Source organism: Sebastes fasciatus, chromosome 19, assembly GCF_043250625.1.
Source record: "Sebastes fasciatus isolate fSebFas1 chromosome 19, fSebFas1.pri, whole genome shotgun sequence".
Taxonomy (NCBI): domain Eukaryota; kingdom Metazoa; phylum Chordata; class Actinopteri; order Perciformes; family Sebastidae; genus Sebastes; species Sebastes fasciatus.
Window position 1 is genome coordinate 116,742 of NC_133813.1, and position 14,814 is coordinate 131,555.

Genomic DNA, 14,814 nt, shown 5'->3' on the forward strand with positions numbered 1-14,814 from the left:
TACCGTTGGACCCTTGTGGGCCTCTCAGGTCATAAGGTCATCAGGCTGCTATCTAAACAGCACACAGAGGACATTACACCACCTTTAAATCCTGCTTCTTAAACACTCACCATGAACAACCATGAACCACCTGACCCCCCCGCTGCATGTTCTTCCCTTTAAAAAGCTTTCTGTTCATTTAATTTACATTTCAGCCTGTCCGTATGCTTCATGTGAAACACTTTGAATCACCAATGTGTATGAAATGTGTTAAATTAACTTACTCTGCCTACTTGAGTAAAAGAACTAATACAATCATTTAAAGAAATACTCCATTACAAGTAAAAGTACAGAAGAACAGTAAGATTTAGAAAGACTCTCTTCAACGTTAGCGTTAGGAAAAGTAATAAATCAACCAAGATAGTGACGCCAAAAACCAAGATGGAGACGACCAAAAACCAAGATAGTGACGCCAAAAACCAAGATGGAGACGACTAAAAACCAAGATGGAGACGACCAAAAACCAAGATAGTGACGCCAAAAACCAAGATGGAGACGACTAAAAACCAAGATGGTGACGCCAAAAACCAAGATGGAGACGACCAAAAACCAAGATGGAGACGACCAAAAACCAAGATAGTGACGCCAAAAACCAAGATGGAGACGACCAAAAACCAAGATAGTGACGCCAAAAACCAAGATGGAGACGCCAAAAACCAAGATAGAGACGACTAAAAACCAAGATGGTGACGCCAAAAACCAAGATGGAGACGACCAAAAACCAAGATGGAGACGACCAAAAACCAAGATAGTGACGCCAAAAACCAAGATGGAGACGCCAAAAACCAAGATAGAGACGACTAAAAACCAAGATGGTGACGCCAAAAACCAAGATGGAGACGACCAAAAACCAAGATGGAGACGACCAAAAACCAAGATAGTGACGCCAAAAACCAAGATGGAGACGCCAAAAACCAAGATGGAGACGCCCAAAAACCAAGATGGAGACGACTAAAAACCAAGATGGAGACGCCCAAAAACCAAGATAGTGACGCCAAAAACCAAGATGGAGACACCAAAAACCAAGATGGAGATGACTAAAAACCAAGATGGAGACGCCAAAAACCAAGATGGAGACGGCCAAAAACCAAGATAGTGACGCCAAAAACCAAGATGGAGACGACCAAAAACCAAGATGGAGACGACCAAAAACCAAGATAGTGACGCCAAAAACCAAGATGGAGACGACTAAAAACCAAGATGGAGACGCCAAAAACCAAGATGGAGACGACCAAAAACCAAGATAGTGACGCCAAAAACCAAGATGGAGACGACCAAAAACCAAGATGGAGACGACCAAAAACCAAGATGGAGACGCCCAAAAACCAAGATAGTGACGCCAAAAACCAAGATGGAGACGCCAAAAACCAAGATGGAGACGCCCAAAAACCAAGATGGAGACGACTAAAAACCAAGATGGAGACGCCCAAAAACCAAGATAGTGACGCCAAAAACCAAGATGGAGACGACCAAAAACCAAGATAGTGACGCCAAAAACCAAGATGGAGACGCCAAAAACCAAGATAGTGACGCCAAAAACCAAGATGGAGACGCCAAAAACTAAGATGGTGACGACCAAAAACCAAGATGGTGACGACCAAAAACCAAGATGGAGACGCCAAAAACTAAGATGGTGACGACCAAAAACCAAGATTGAGACGACCAAAAACTAAGATGGTGACGACCAAAAACCAAGATTGAGACGACCAAAAACTAAGATGGTGACGACCAAAAACCAAGATGGAGACGCCAAAAACTAAGATGGTGACGACCAAAAACCAAGATTGAGACGACCAAAAACTAAGATGGTGACGACCAAAAACCAAGATGGTGACGACCAAAAACTAAGATGGAGACGCCAAAAACTAAGATGGTGACGACCAAAAACCAAGATTGAGACGACCAAAAACTAAGATGGTGACGACCAAAAACCAAGATGGAGACGCCAAAAACTAAGATGGTGACGACCAAAAACCAAGATTGAGACGACCAAAAACTAAGATGGTGACGACCAAAAACCAAGATTGAGACGACCAAAAACTAAGATGGTGACGACCAAAAACCAAGATTGAGACGATCAAAAACTAAGATGGAGACGCCAAAAACCAAGATGGAGACGCCAAAAACCAAGATGGAGACGACTAAAAACCAAGATGGAGACGCCAAAAACCAAGATAGTGACGCCAAAAACCAAGATGGAGACGACTAAAAACCAAGATGGTGACGCCAAAAACCAAGATGGAGACGACCAAAAACCAAGATGGAGACGACCAAAAACCAAGATAGTGACGCCAAAAACCAAGATGGCGACGACCAAAAACCAAGATAGTGACGCCAAAAACCAAGATGGAGACGCCAAAAACCAAGATAGAGACGACTAAAAACCAAGATGGTGACGCCAAAAACCAAGATGGAGACGACCAAAAACCAAGATGGAGACGACCAAAAACCAAGATAGTGACGCCAAAAACCAAGATGGAGACGCCAAAAACCAAGATAGAGACGACTAAAAACCAAGATGGTGACGCCAAAAACCAAGATGGAGACGACCAAAAACCAAGATGGAGACGACCAAAAACCAAGATAGTGACGCCAAAAACCAAGATGGAGACGCCAAAAACCAAGATGGAGACGCCCAAAAACCAAGATGGAGACGACTAAAAACCAAGATGGAGACGCCCAAAAACCAAGATAGTGACGCCAAAAACCAAGATGGAGACACCAAAAACCAAGATGGAGATGACTAAAAACCAAGATGGAGACGCCAAAAACCAAGATGGAGACGGCCAAAAACCAAGATAGTGACGCCAAAAACCAAGATGGAGACGACCAAAAACCAAGATGGAGACGACCAAAAACCAAGATAGTGACGCCAAAAACCAAGATGGAGACGACTAAAAACCAAGATGGAGACGCCAAAAACCAAGATGGAGACGACCAAAAACCAAGATAGTGACGCCAAAAACCAAGATGGAGACGACCAAAAACCAAGATGGAGACGACCAAAAACCAAGATGGAGACGCCCAAAAACCAAGATAGTGACGCCAAAAACCAAGATGGAGACGCCAAAAACCAAGATGGAGACGCCCAAAAACCAAGATGGAGACGACTAAAAACCAAGATGGAGACGCCCAAAAACCAAGATAGTGACGCCAAAAACCAAGATGGAGACGCCAAAAACTAAGATGGTGACGACCAAAAACCAAGATTGAGACGACCAAAAACTAAGATTGAGACGCTAAAAACTAAGATGGTGACGACCAAAAACCAAGATTGAGACGACCAAAAACCAAGATTGAGACGACCAAAAACTAAGATGGTGACGACCAAAAACCAAGATTGAGACGACCAAAAACTAAGATGGTGACGACCAAAAACCAAGATGGTGACGACCAAAAACTAAGATGGAGACGCCAAAAACTAAGATGGTGACGACCAAAAACCAAGATTGAGACGACCAAAAACTAAGATGGTGACGACCAAAAACCAAGATGGAGACGCCAAAAACTAAGATGGTGACGACCAAAAACCAAGATTGAGACGACCAAAAACTAAGATGGTGACGACCAAAAACCAAGATTGAGACGACCAAAAACTAAGATGGTGACGACCAAAAACCAAGATTGAGACGACCAAAAACTAAGATGGAGACGCCAAAAACCAAGATGGAGACGCCAAAAACCAAGATGGAGACGACTAAAAACCAAGATGGAGACGCCAAAAACCAAGATGGAGACGACCAAAAACCAAGATAGTGACGCCAAAAACCAAGATGGAGACGACCAAAAACCAAGATGGAGACGACCAAAAACCAAGATGGAGACGCCCAAAAACCAAGATAGTGACGCCAAAAACCAAGATGGAGACGCCAAAAACCAAGATGGAGACGCCCAAAAACCAAGATGGAGACGACTAAAAACCAAGATGGAGACGCCCAAAAACCAAGATAGTGACGCCAAAAACCAAGATGGAGACGACCAAAAACCAAGATAGTGATGCCAAAAATCAAGATGGAGACGCCAAAAACCAAGATAGTGACGCCAAAAACCAAGATGGAGATGCCAAAAACTAAGATGGTGACGACCAAAAACCAAGATGGTGACGACCAAAAACCAAGATGGAGACGCCAAAAACTAAGATGGTGACGACCAAAAACCAAGATTGAGACGACCAAAAACTAAGATGGTGACGACCAAAAACCAAGATTGAGACGACCAAAAACTAAGATGGTGACGACCAAAAACCAAGATGGAGACGCCAAAAACTAAGATGGTGACGACCAAAAACCAAGATTGAGACGACCAAAAACTAAGATGGTGACGACCAAAAACCAAGATTGAGACGACCAAAAACTAAGATGGTGACGACCAAAAACCAAGATGGTGACGACCAAAAACTAAGATGGAGACGCCAAAAACTAAGATGGTGACGACCAAAAACCAAGATTGAGACGACCAAAAACTAAGATGGTGACGACCAAAAACCAAGATGGAGACGCCAAAAACTAAGATGGTGACGACCAAAAACCAAGATTGAGACGACCAAAAACTAAGATGGTGACGACCAAAAACCAAGATTGAGACGACCAAAAACTAAGATGGTGACGACCAAAAACCAAGATTGAGACGACCAAAAACTAAGATGGAGACGCCAAAAACCAAGATGGAGACGCCAAAAACCAAGATGGAGACGACTAAAAACCAAGATGGAGACGCCAAAAACCAAGATGGAGAAGACCAAAAACCAAGATAGTGATGCCAAAAACCAAGATGGAGAAGACCAAAAACCAAGATGGAGACGCCCAAAAACCAAGATAGTGACGCCAAAAACCAAGATGGAGACGCCAAAAACCAAGATGGAGACGCCCAAAAACCAAGATGGAGACGACTAAAAACCAAGATGGAGACGCCCAAAAACCAAGATGGAGACGCCAAAAACCAAGATGGAGACGCCAAAAACTAAGATGGTGACGACCAAAAACCAAGATGGTGACGACCAAAAACCAAGATTGAGACGACCAAAAACTAAGATGGTGACGACCAAAAACCAAGATGGAGACGCCAAAAACTAAGATGGTGACGACCAAAAACCAAGATTGAGACGACCAAAAACTAAGATGGTGACGACCAAAAACCAAGATGGTGACGACCAAAAACTAAGATGGAGACGCTAAAAACCAAGATGGAGACGCCAAAAACTAAGATGGTGACGACCAAAAACCAAGATTGAGACGACCAAAAACTAAGATGGTGACGACCAAAAACCAAGATGATGACGACCAAAAACTAAGATGGTGACGACCAAAAACTAAGATGGTGACGACCAAAAACCAAGATGATGACGACCAAAAACCAAGATGGAGACGCCCAAAAACCAAGATGGAGACGCCCAAAAACCAAGATAGTGACGCCAAAAACCAAGATGGAGACGCCAAAAACCAAGATGGAGACGCCCAAAAACCAAGATGGAGACGACTAAAAACCAAGATGGAGACGCCCAAAAACCAAGATAGTGACGCCAAAAACCAAGATGGAGACGACCAAAAACCAAGATAGTGACGCCAAAAATCAAGATGGAGACGCCAAAAACCAAGATAGTGACGCCAAAAACCAAGATGGAGACGCCAAAAACTAAGATGGTGACGACCAAAAACCAAGATTGAGACGACCAAAAACTAAGATGGTGACGACCAAAAACCAAGATGGTGACGACCAAAAACTAAGATGGAGACGCTAAAAACCAAGATGGAGACGCCAAAAACTAAGATGGTGACGACCAAAAACCAAGATTGAGACGACCAAAAACTAAGATGGTGACGACCAAAAACCAAGATGATGACGACCAAAAACTAAGATGGAGACGCCAAAAACCAATTAAAGAAAATAGATAAATGATAGAATAAAAACAAAAACGTATCCCTACTGATTCACACCTCTGACCGTCTTCTTCTCCATGGTAACAACAGCTGAGGCTCATGGGTGTTGTAGTATTTAGAGCCATCTGCCAAACTGAGGACCAAAACCTGATTAGTGAGAACATGAACCTGTATGACGGCTTCAAATTACACTTTCTGTGACCACATTCAGGAGGTCCATTAACTTCACTCTGCAGCCTCAAGCTGCAATAAAGACTTCTGTCTAGATGGAGTTCATTCTAACAAACTTCTGACAGAATAATAATCTGTGTTCGTGTGTTCATGTGTTCAGACGTGTTCTGTTGTGGTGCTGGTAGTACCAGTGTGAGTGGAAGGAGTCTGAAATGTGAGAGGTGAGAGGTCGTCCTGCTGGATTCCTGCAGATAGAATTACACACTGAATGTGTGATTGTGGATTTACCTCTGGAGACGAGTCCTCTGGAGAAGTGTCCTCTGGAGGCGTGTCCTCTGGAGAAGTGTCCTCTGGAGGCGTGTCCTCTGGAGGCGTGTCCTCTGGAGAAGTGTCCTCTGGAGGCGTGTCCTCTGGAGAAGTGTCCTCTGGAGGCGTGTCCTCTGGAGGCGTGTCCTCTGGAGACGAGTCCTCTGGAGAAGTGTCCTCTGGAGGCGTGTCCTCTGGAGGCGTGTCCTCTGGAGGCGTGTCCTCTGCGACTTCCAATATTCACTCATTCATTTCTAAAATATTAACTACATGCAATGGAGGCTCATTACCACCAGGAACAGAAAATAACAGGTATGCACGATAAATATAAAAATACTCATGGTAAGTCAAGAAGTTTAAAATTATTATTATTTTTTGAAATCATGAAATCAATATTAAATTATAAGTTTTTAAAAAGTCCTAGTATTATGAGAATAAAGTAATAATTTTATAAAGTAGTAATTGTACGTGTTATTTTAGTGGTGAAATAGTGTGAAAATGGACCTGGAAGAGATTGTTAAAGAAACTGAGTTTATTCTGAAGAAAGAACCACACGGACCTGATGGAGGAACGGACTCTTTAGAGGAGGAGGAAATTACATTTTTTGTCGTAAAGTTATGACTTTATTCTCACAATATTATGACTTTTTTTCTTGTTATATTCTGACTTTATTCTCCAAATCTCAGATTTATTTTTTTCCTCAATTTAGTCTAAACAATAGGAAGTCAAACTAATCAGAGAGTCACATTTTTGACACCACTGAGCCTCCATACCTGGAGGGAGTGGAGGGGCGGTGACGCGTCGAGCACTCCGTCAAGGCGCGCTCTGATTGGCTGCTGGCAGGTGTTCACGTGAAGCCCGGCTGCTGGTTCAGCAGCACGAGAGAGAGAATGTTCAACAAGTTTAGAACGTGAGGAGAGCAGCTCGCGACCAGAACGCTCACATCAAAGATGATCCCGAGACTCCGAGCAGCTGCTACGTCATCTTAAAGGAACAGCGACCCTTTCTACTGCACGACCACCTGGACAGGTAACTCCTGCACCGACACGTCCACTCTATTGTCAGCATACCGAGCTGCAGGTATTAATATTAATATAAAGGTGTAGCTGCAGGTATTAATATGAATATAAAGGTGTAGCAGCAGGTATTAATATGAATATAAAGGTGTAGCAGCAGGTATTAATGTGAATATAAAGGTGTAGCAGCAGGTATTAATATGAATATAAAGGTGTAGCAGCAGGTATTAATATGAATATAAAGGTGTAGCAGCAGGTATTAATGTGAATATAAAGGTGTAGCTGCAGGTATTAATATGAATATAAAGGTGTAGCTGCAGGTATTAATATGAATATAAAGGTGTAGCAGCAGGTATTAATATGAATATAAAGGTGTAGCAGCAGGTATTAATATGAATATAAAGGTGTAGCAGCAGGTATTAATATGAATATAAAGGTGTAGCTGCAGGTATTAATATGAATATAAAGGTGTAGCTGCAGGTATTAATATGAATATAAAGGTGTAGCAGTAGGTATTAATATGAATATAAAGGTGTAGCTGCAGGTATTAATATGAATATAAAGGTGTAGCTGCAGGTATTAATATGAATATAAAGGTGTAGCAGCAGGTATTAATGTGAATATAAAGGTGTAGCAGCAGGTATTAATATTAATATAAAGGTGTAGCTGCAGGTATTAATATGAATATAAAGGTGTAGCAGCAGGTATTAATGTGAATATAAAGGTGTAGCAGTAGGTATTAATATGAATATAAAGGTGTAGCTGCAGGTATTAATATGAATATAAAGGTGTAGCTGCAGGTATTAATATGAATATAAAGGTGTAGCAGCAGGTATTAATATTAATATAAAGGTGTAGCTGCAGGTATTAATATGAATATAAAGGTGTAGCAGCAGGTATTAATATGAATATAAAGGTGTAGCTGCAGGTATTAATATTAATATAAAGGTGTAGCAGTAGGTATTAATATGAATATAAAGGTGTAGCAGCAGGTATTAATGTGAATATAAAGGTGTAGCAGCAGGTATTAATATGAATATAAAGGTGTAGCAGCAGGTATTAATATGAATATAAAGGTGTAGCAGCAGGTATTAATATGAATATAAAGGTGTAGCAGCAGGTATTAATATGAATATAAAGGTGTAGCAGCAGGTATTAATATGAATATAAAGGTGTAGCTGCAGGTATTAATATGAATATAAAGGTGTAGCTGCAGGTATTAATATGAATATAAAGGTGTAGCAGCAGGTATTAATATTAATATAAAGGTGTAGCTGCAGGTATTAATATGAATATAAAGGTGTAGCAGCAGGTATTAATATTAATATAAAGGTGTAGCTGCAGGTATTAATATTAATATAAAGGTGTAGCTGCAGGTATTAATATTAATATAAAGGTGTAGCTGCAGGTATTAATATTAATATAAAGGTGTAGCTGCAGGTATTAATATTAATATAAAGGTGTAGCTGCAGGTATTAATATGAATATAAAGGTGTAGCAGCAGGTATTAATATGAATATAAAGGTGTAGCAGCAGGTATTAATATGAATATAAAGGTGTAGCAGCAGGTATTAATATTAATATAAAGGTGTAGCTGCAGGTATTAATATGAATATAAAGGTGTAGCAGCAGGTATTAATGTGAATATAAAGGTGTAGCAGTAGGTATTAATATGAATATAAAGGTGTAGCTGCAGGTATTAATATGAATATAAAGGTGTAGCAGCAGGTATTAATATGAATATAAAGGTGTAGCAGCAGGTATTAATATGAATATAAAGGTGTAGCTGCAGGTATTAATATGAATATAAAGGTGTAGCAGCAGGTATTAATATGAATATAAAGGTGTAGCAGCAGGTATTAATGTGAATATAAAGGTGTAGCAGCAGGTATTAATGTGAATATAAAGGTGTAGCAGCAGGTATTAATATGAATATAAAGGTGTAGCTGCAGGTATTAATATGAATATAAAGGTGTAGCAGCAGGTATTAATATGAATATAAAGGTGTAGCTGCAGGTATTAATATGAATATAAAGGTGTAGCAGCAGGTATTAATATGCAGAAGTGACAGAAAGCAGCAGTGGGTGTGCAGAGGGGGGTGTGTTCCTGATCTAGTTCACTCTTCCTCCGGTGGAGAGGTGGAGAGGTGGAGAGGTGGAGAGATGGAGAGGTGGAGAGGTAGAGAGATGGAGAGATGGAGAGGTGGAGAGGTGGAGAGGTGGAGAGATGGAGAGGTGGAGAGGTAGAGAGATGGAGAGATGGAGAGGTGGAGAGGTAGAGAGATGGAGAGAGGTAGAGAGATGGAGAGAGGTGTGTGGAGGAGAAACTTTATTACCTGTATGGGGAGTAAAAGATGTCTACGAGATACTCTAAGAATCTAATAATACTAGATAGATAGTGCAGACTGCAGAGATCAGTCCTTCATCCACAGCAGCACACGAGGAAGACAGCTGATCTTTAATCCTTTCATTCAGTTATATAAACTCTGTCCTCATTCTCATCCATCCAGGCTTAATACTCTCATATCCATCAGAGGACCGTGTTCAACACAACTGTAGATAATACTGATAGATAGAGAGACTATTATTATCATTATTATTATTAGTAGTAGTATTTTATTATTATTATTGTTATTATTATTATTAGTAGTAGTAATATAATTTTATTTAAAAAGTTTTGATTTTAATTTATTATTATTTTTATTTATTTATTTTTACTTTTTATTATTAACAGCCTCATGTCCTCTGTCTCTTATAACAGCCTCATGTCCTCTGTCTCTTATAACAGCCTCATGTCCTCTGTCTCTTATAACAGCCTCATGTCCTCTGTCTCTTATAACAACCTCATGTCCTCTGTCTCTTATAACAGCCTCATGTCCTCTGTCTCTTATAACAGCCTCATGTCCTCTGTCTCTTATAACAGCCTCATGTCCTCTGTAGTGCAGACTGCAGAGATCAGTCCTTCATCCACAGCAGCACACGAGGAAGACAGCTGATCTTTAATCCTTTCATTCTTATATAAACTCTGTCCTCATTCTCATTCATCCATGCTAATACTCTCATATCCTCTTTTATTATAACAGCCTCATGTCCTCTGTCTCTTATAACAGCCTCATGTCCTCTGTCTCTTATAACAGCCTCATGTCCTCTGTCTCTTATAACAACCTCATGTCCTCTGTCTCTTATAACAACCTCATGTCCTCTGTCTCTTATAACAGCCTCATGTCCTCTGTCTCTTATAACAACCTCATGTCCTCTGTCTCTTATAACAACCTCATGTCCTCTGTCTCTTATAACAGCCTCATGTCCTCTGTCTCTTATAACAGCCTCATGTCCTCTGTCTCTTATAACAGCCTCATGTCCTCTGTCTCTTATAACAGCCTCATGTCCTCTGTCTCTTATAACAACCTCATGTCCTCTGTCTCTTATAACAACCTCATGTCCTCTGTCTCTTATAACAGCCTCATGTCCTCTGTCTCTTATAACAACCTCATGTCCTCTGTCTCTTATAACAACCTCATGTCCTCTGTCTCTTATAACAGCCTCATGTCCTCTGTCTCTTATAACAGCCTCATGTCCTCTGTCTCTTATAACAGCCTCATGTCCTCTGTCTCTTATAACAACCTCATGTCCTCTGTCTCTTATAACAACCTCATGTCCTCTGTCTCTTATAACAACCTCAGGTCCTCTGTCTCTTATAACAGCCTCATGTCCTCTGTCTCTTATAACAACCTCATGTCCTCTGTCTCTTATAACAGCCTCATGTCCTCTGTCTCTTATAACAACCTCATGTCCTCTGTCTCTTATAACAACCTCATGTCCTCTGTCTCTTATAACAACCTCATGTCCTCTGTCTCTTATAACAGCCTCATGTCCTCTGTCTCTTATAACAGCCTCATGTCCTCTGTCTCCTGTAGTGTCCTGTGAGTGTGTCCTCTTGAGTCCACGATGCCGATCGACATGGCCTTACCTCTGTACCTGTCCAAAGAGGAGTTTGTCTTCAGGACGTCTCCTAAGACATGCCAACCTGCTCTGAGCTCCTGCCTGAGGTTCCAGCCCCCCCACCGCGTGGACCCGACCGAGCCCGAGGACGGACGGTCCTCCAGGAAGGACTCCAGGAAGGCCAAGAAGCAGGTGACGTTCGCCGACCACCGCGGCCTGTCTCTGACCAGAGTGAAGGTCTTCTCCCAGTTCAGCGACCCCATCGCTATCCCTCTGAACGTCCAGGAGACGCTCAGCGCCGCTCTGTCTCTGAGCGCCGTGGAGGACCAGCTGGTGCTGGACTTCACTCAGCCCGCCTCAGACTACCTGAACTTCCGCCAGAGCCTGGAGAGGAACTACGTGTGCCTGGAGCACTGCGTGCTGAAGGAGAAGGCGTTGGCGGGAACCGTTAAAGTCAAGAACGTGTCCTTCGAGAAGACGGTGAAGCTGCGGGTGACGTTCGACAGCTGGCGGAGCCACGTCGACGTGGACTGCCAGTTCGTGAAGGACGCGTATCCCAGCTCGTACAGCGACACCTTCTCCTTCAGCGTGTCGCTGCCCGAGCAGCTGAGGCCTCATGAGTGCGTCGCGTTCGCCGTCTGTTACGAGGTGGGTGGACGCGAGTACTGGGACAGCAACCGGGGGGACAACTACGGGATCGTCTGGTCGTCCCTGAAGAGGAGCCGCCAGGACGCCTGCAGCCGCCACACGGCCTCCTCAGACTTTGGGATTCACTTTGACCGATACGGCAGCCCCACCTGCTCACACGGGATCTTCCCCGATTGGCCGAGTTACGCCGGATACGAGAACACGGGCCCGTACTACTGAACAGGAAGCATGGCGGTGGCGTGGCGTGGGGTGGCGATGGCGGTGGCTGAACATAGAGCTCCGTCACCGACTCTGAATACTGACGAACCTGCAGGAATCATGATTACTGTTTTCTACCTATACAGGTAAATGTCACGTCATCCTCCACCTGCTGCAACCAACAACTCTCATCACCAACAACTCTCATCACCAACAACTCTCATCACCAACAACTCTCATCACCAACAACTCTCATCAACAACTCTCATCATCAACAACTCTCATCAACAACTCTCATCACCAACAACTCTCATCATCAACAACTCTCATCACCAACAACTCTCATCACCAACAACTCTCATCACCAACAACTCTCATCACCAACAACTCTCATCACCAACAACTCTCATCAACAACTCTCATCACCAACAACTCTCATCACCAACAACTCTCATCACCAACAACTCTCATCACCAACAACTCTCATCACCAACAACTCTCATCACCAACAACACCAACAACTCTCATCACCAACAACTCTCATCAACAACTCTCATCATCAACAACTCTCATCACCAACAACTCTCATCACCAACAACACCAACAACTCTCATCACCAACAACTCTCATCAACAACTCTCATCATCAACAACTCTCATCAACAACTCTCATCACCAACAACTCTCATCACCAACAACTCTCATCACCAACAACTCTCATCAACAACTCTCATCATCAACAACTCTCATCAACAACTCTCATCACCAACAACTCTCATCACCAACAACTCTCATCACCAACAACTCTCATCACCAACAACTCTCATCACCAACAACTCTCATCATCAACAACTCTCATCACATCACCAACAACTCTCATCACCAACAACTCTCATCACCAACAACTCTCATCACCAACAACTCTCATCACCAACAACTCTCATCAACAACTCTCATCATCAACAACTCTCATCATCAACAACTCTCATCACCAACAACTCTCATCATCAACAACTCTCATCACCAACAACTCTCATCATCAACAACTCTCATCATCAACAACTCTCATCAACAACAACTCTCATCACCAACAACTCTCATCACCAACAACTCTCATCAACAACTCTCATCATCAACAACTCTCATCACCAACAACTCTCATCACCAACAACTCTCATCATCCATTCATCTTCACTTTATTTTACTGATTAGTTGAACACATTTACGTCTTCAGACGTTTTATTCTGTCCGACCAGCTAACAGCGTGACCTCATCATGACGTTGTGATCGGGGTTGATATTAAACAGAGAAGAGCTGCAACGATTAATCAATTAATCGATTAGTTGTCAACTATTAAATTAACCGGCAACTATTTTTATAAGCGATTAATCATATTAATAATAATTAAATAAAGAAAACCAAGTGTATTAAAGGTTTAAAGAGGATGTTTGTTTCTCAACATGACAGCTGACGTTTACCTGGTTTCTCTCTCTCAATAGTTTCCACGGTTACATCATCAGTTCAATAGTTTCCACGGTTACATCATCAGTTCCGTCTCGTCACCTGTTTGGAATCAAACCTGTGATTCATGTTAATTTATTAAATAAAGCGAGCAGGTTGGAGCATGTTTCCCATCATGCATCACTGCGTGGGGTGATGAATGAGTTCTCCATGTTTCTGCAGCGTCTCTGAAGTTTTGCACCTTTTTATTAAAACAAGCCGACATGTTGTTTATTAAACTGTAATTTAACGTTAACGTTGATTCTTAATGTCTTGTTGTGTCTAACGTGTCTGAATGGGTTGTTTATGAAATAAAGTCATCTTGTTATTAAATGTTTATTACGTGTGATATGAAACTATACAATCTGCTGTCTTCTTATAGGGTTAAAAAAAGAACAATAACATTACATATTTTTACTTAAATTTTAGTTAAGAAAAATACAAAAAAAACATTGCAAATTAATATATAGGGAAAAAAAGGGCTTATTAAAAACCTAAATAACTAAATAATTTAAAACAAATAATAAAAGTGTTTATTATTAAATAATAAAATCAGCTTATTTTCACAAATAGATGTGTATATACATATATATTACTTACTGAAAACCAAAACAACTAAAAAATGTAAAATAATACATTTGTTTACTATTTAAAAAATAAATTCAGCTTATATTCACAAATATATATATATACGTATATGTATATTTATATATATATATACAGCGGGTAAAATAAGTATTGAACACGTCACCATTTTTCTCAGTAAATATATTTCCAAAGGTGCTACTGACATGAATTTTTCACCAGATGTTGGTACCAACCCAAGTAATCTATACATACAAAGAAACCAAAACAAATAAGTTCAGAAATTAAGTTATGTGTAATAATGTGAAATGACACAGGGAAAAAGTATTGAACACATGAAGAAAGGGAGGTGCAAAAAGGCATGGTAAACCAAGACAACAGCTTTAATCTATCAGTAATTAGAAATTAATCCGACTCCTTGTCAGTGCAAATTAATATCAGCTGGTTCAGTCCCAACTGATGGCCTATAAAAAGGTGTCTTATTACCAAGGTGTCACACAAGAAACATCCCATGATGGGTAAAAGCAAAGAGCTC

General features: G+C 41.3%; 1 protein-coding gene and 1 long non-coding RNA gene across 2 annotated transcripts; both read left to right on the forward strand.

Moving 5' to 3' along the window:
* The first annotated feature begins 7,233 nt into the window (after positions 1 to 7,233).
* ppp1r3b (protein phosphatase 1, regulatory subunit 3B) lies at positions 7,234 to 12,598 on the forward strand. The gene is made up of 2 exons (XM_074617811.1): positions 7,234 to 7,421; positions 11,325 to 12,598. The coding sequence occupies exon 2, from the start codon at positions 11,356 to 11,358 to the stop codon at positions 12,214 to 12,216; it is 861 nt and encodes a 286-aa protein (XP_074473912.1). The 5' UTR covers positions 7,234 to 7,421; positions 11,325 to 11,355; the 3' UTR covers positions 12,217 to 12,598.
* Positions 12,599 to 13,354: 756 nt separating this feature from the next.
* On the forward strand, positions 13,355 to 13,888 carry LOC141757373 (uncharacterized). The gene is made up of 2 exons (XR_012591631.1): positions 13,355 to 13,692; positions 13,723 to 13,888. It is a non-coding gene; the product is annotated as an uncharacterized LOC141757373 (long non-coding RNA).
* Positions 13,889 to 14,814: the final 926 nt, after the last annotated feature.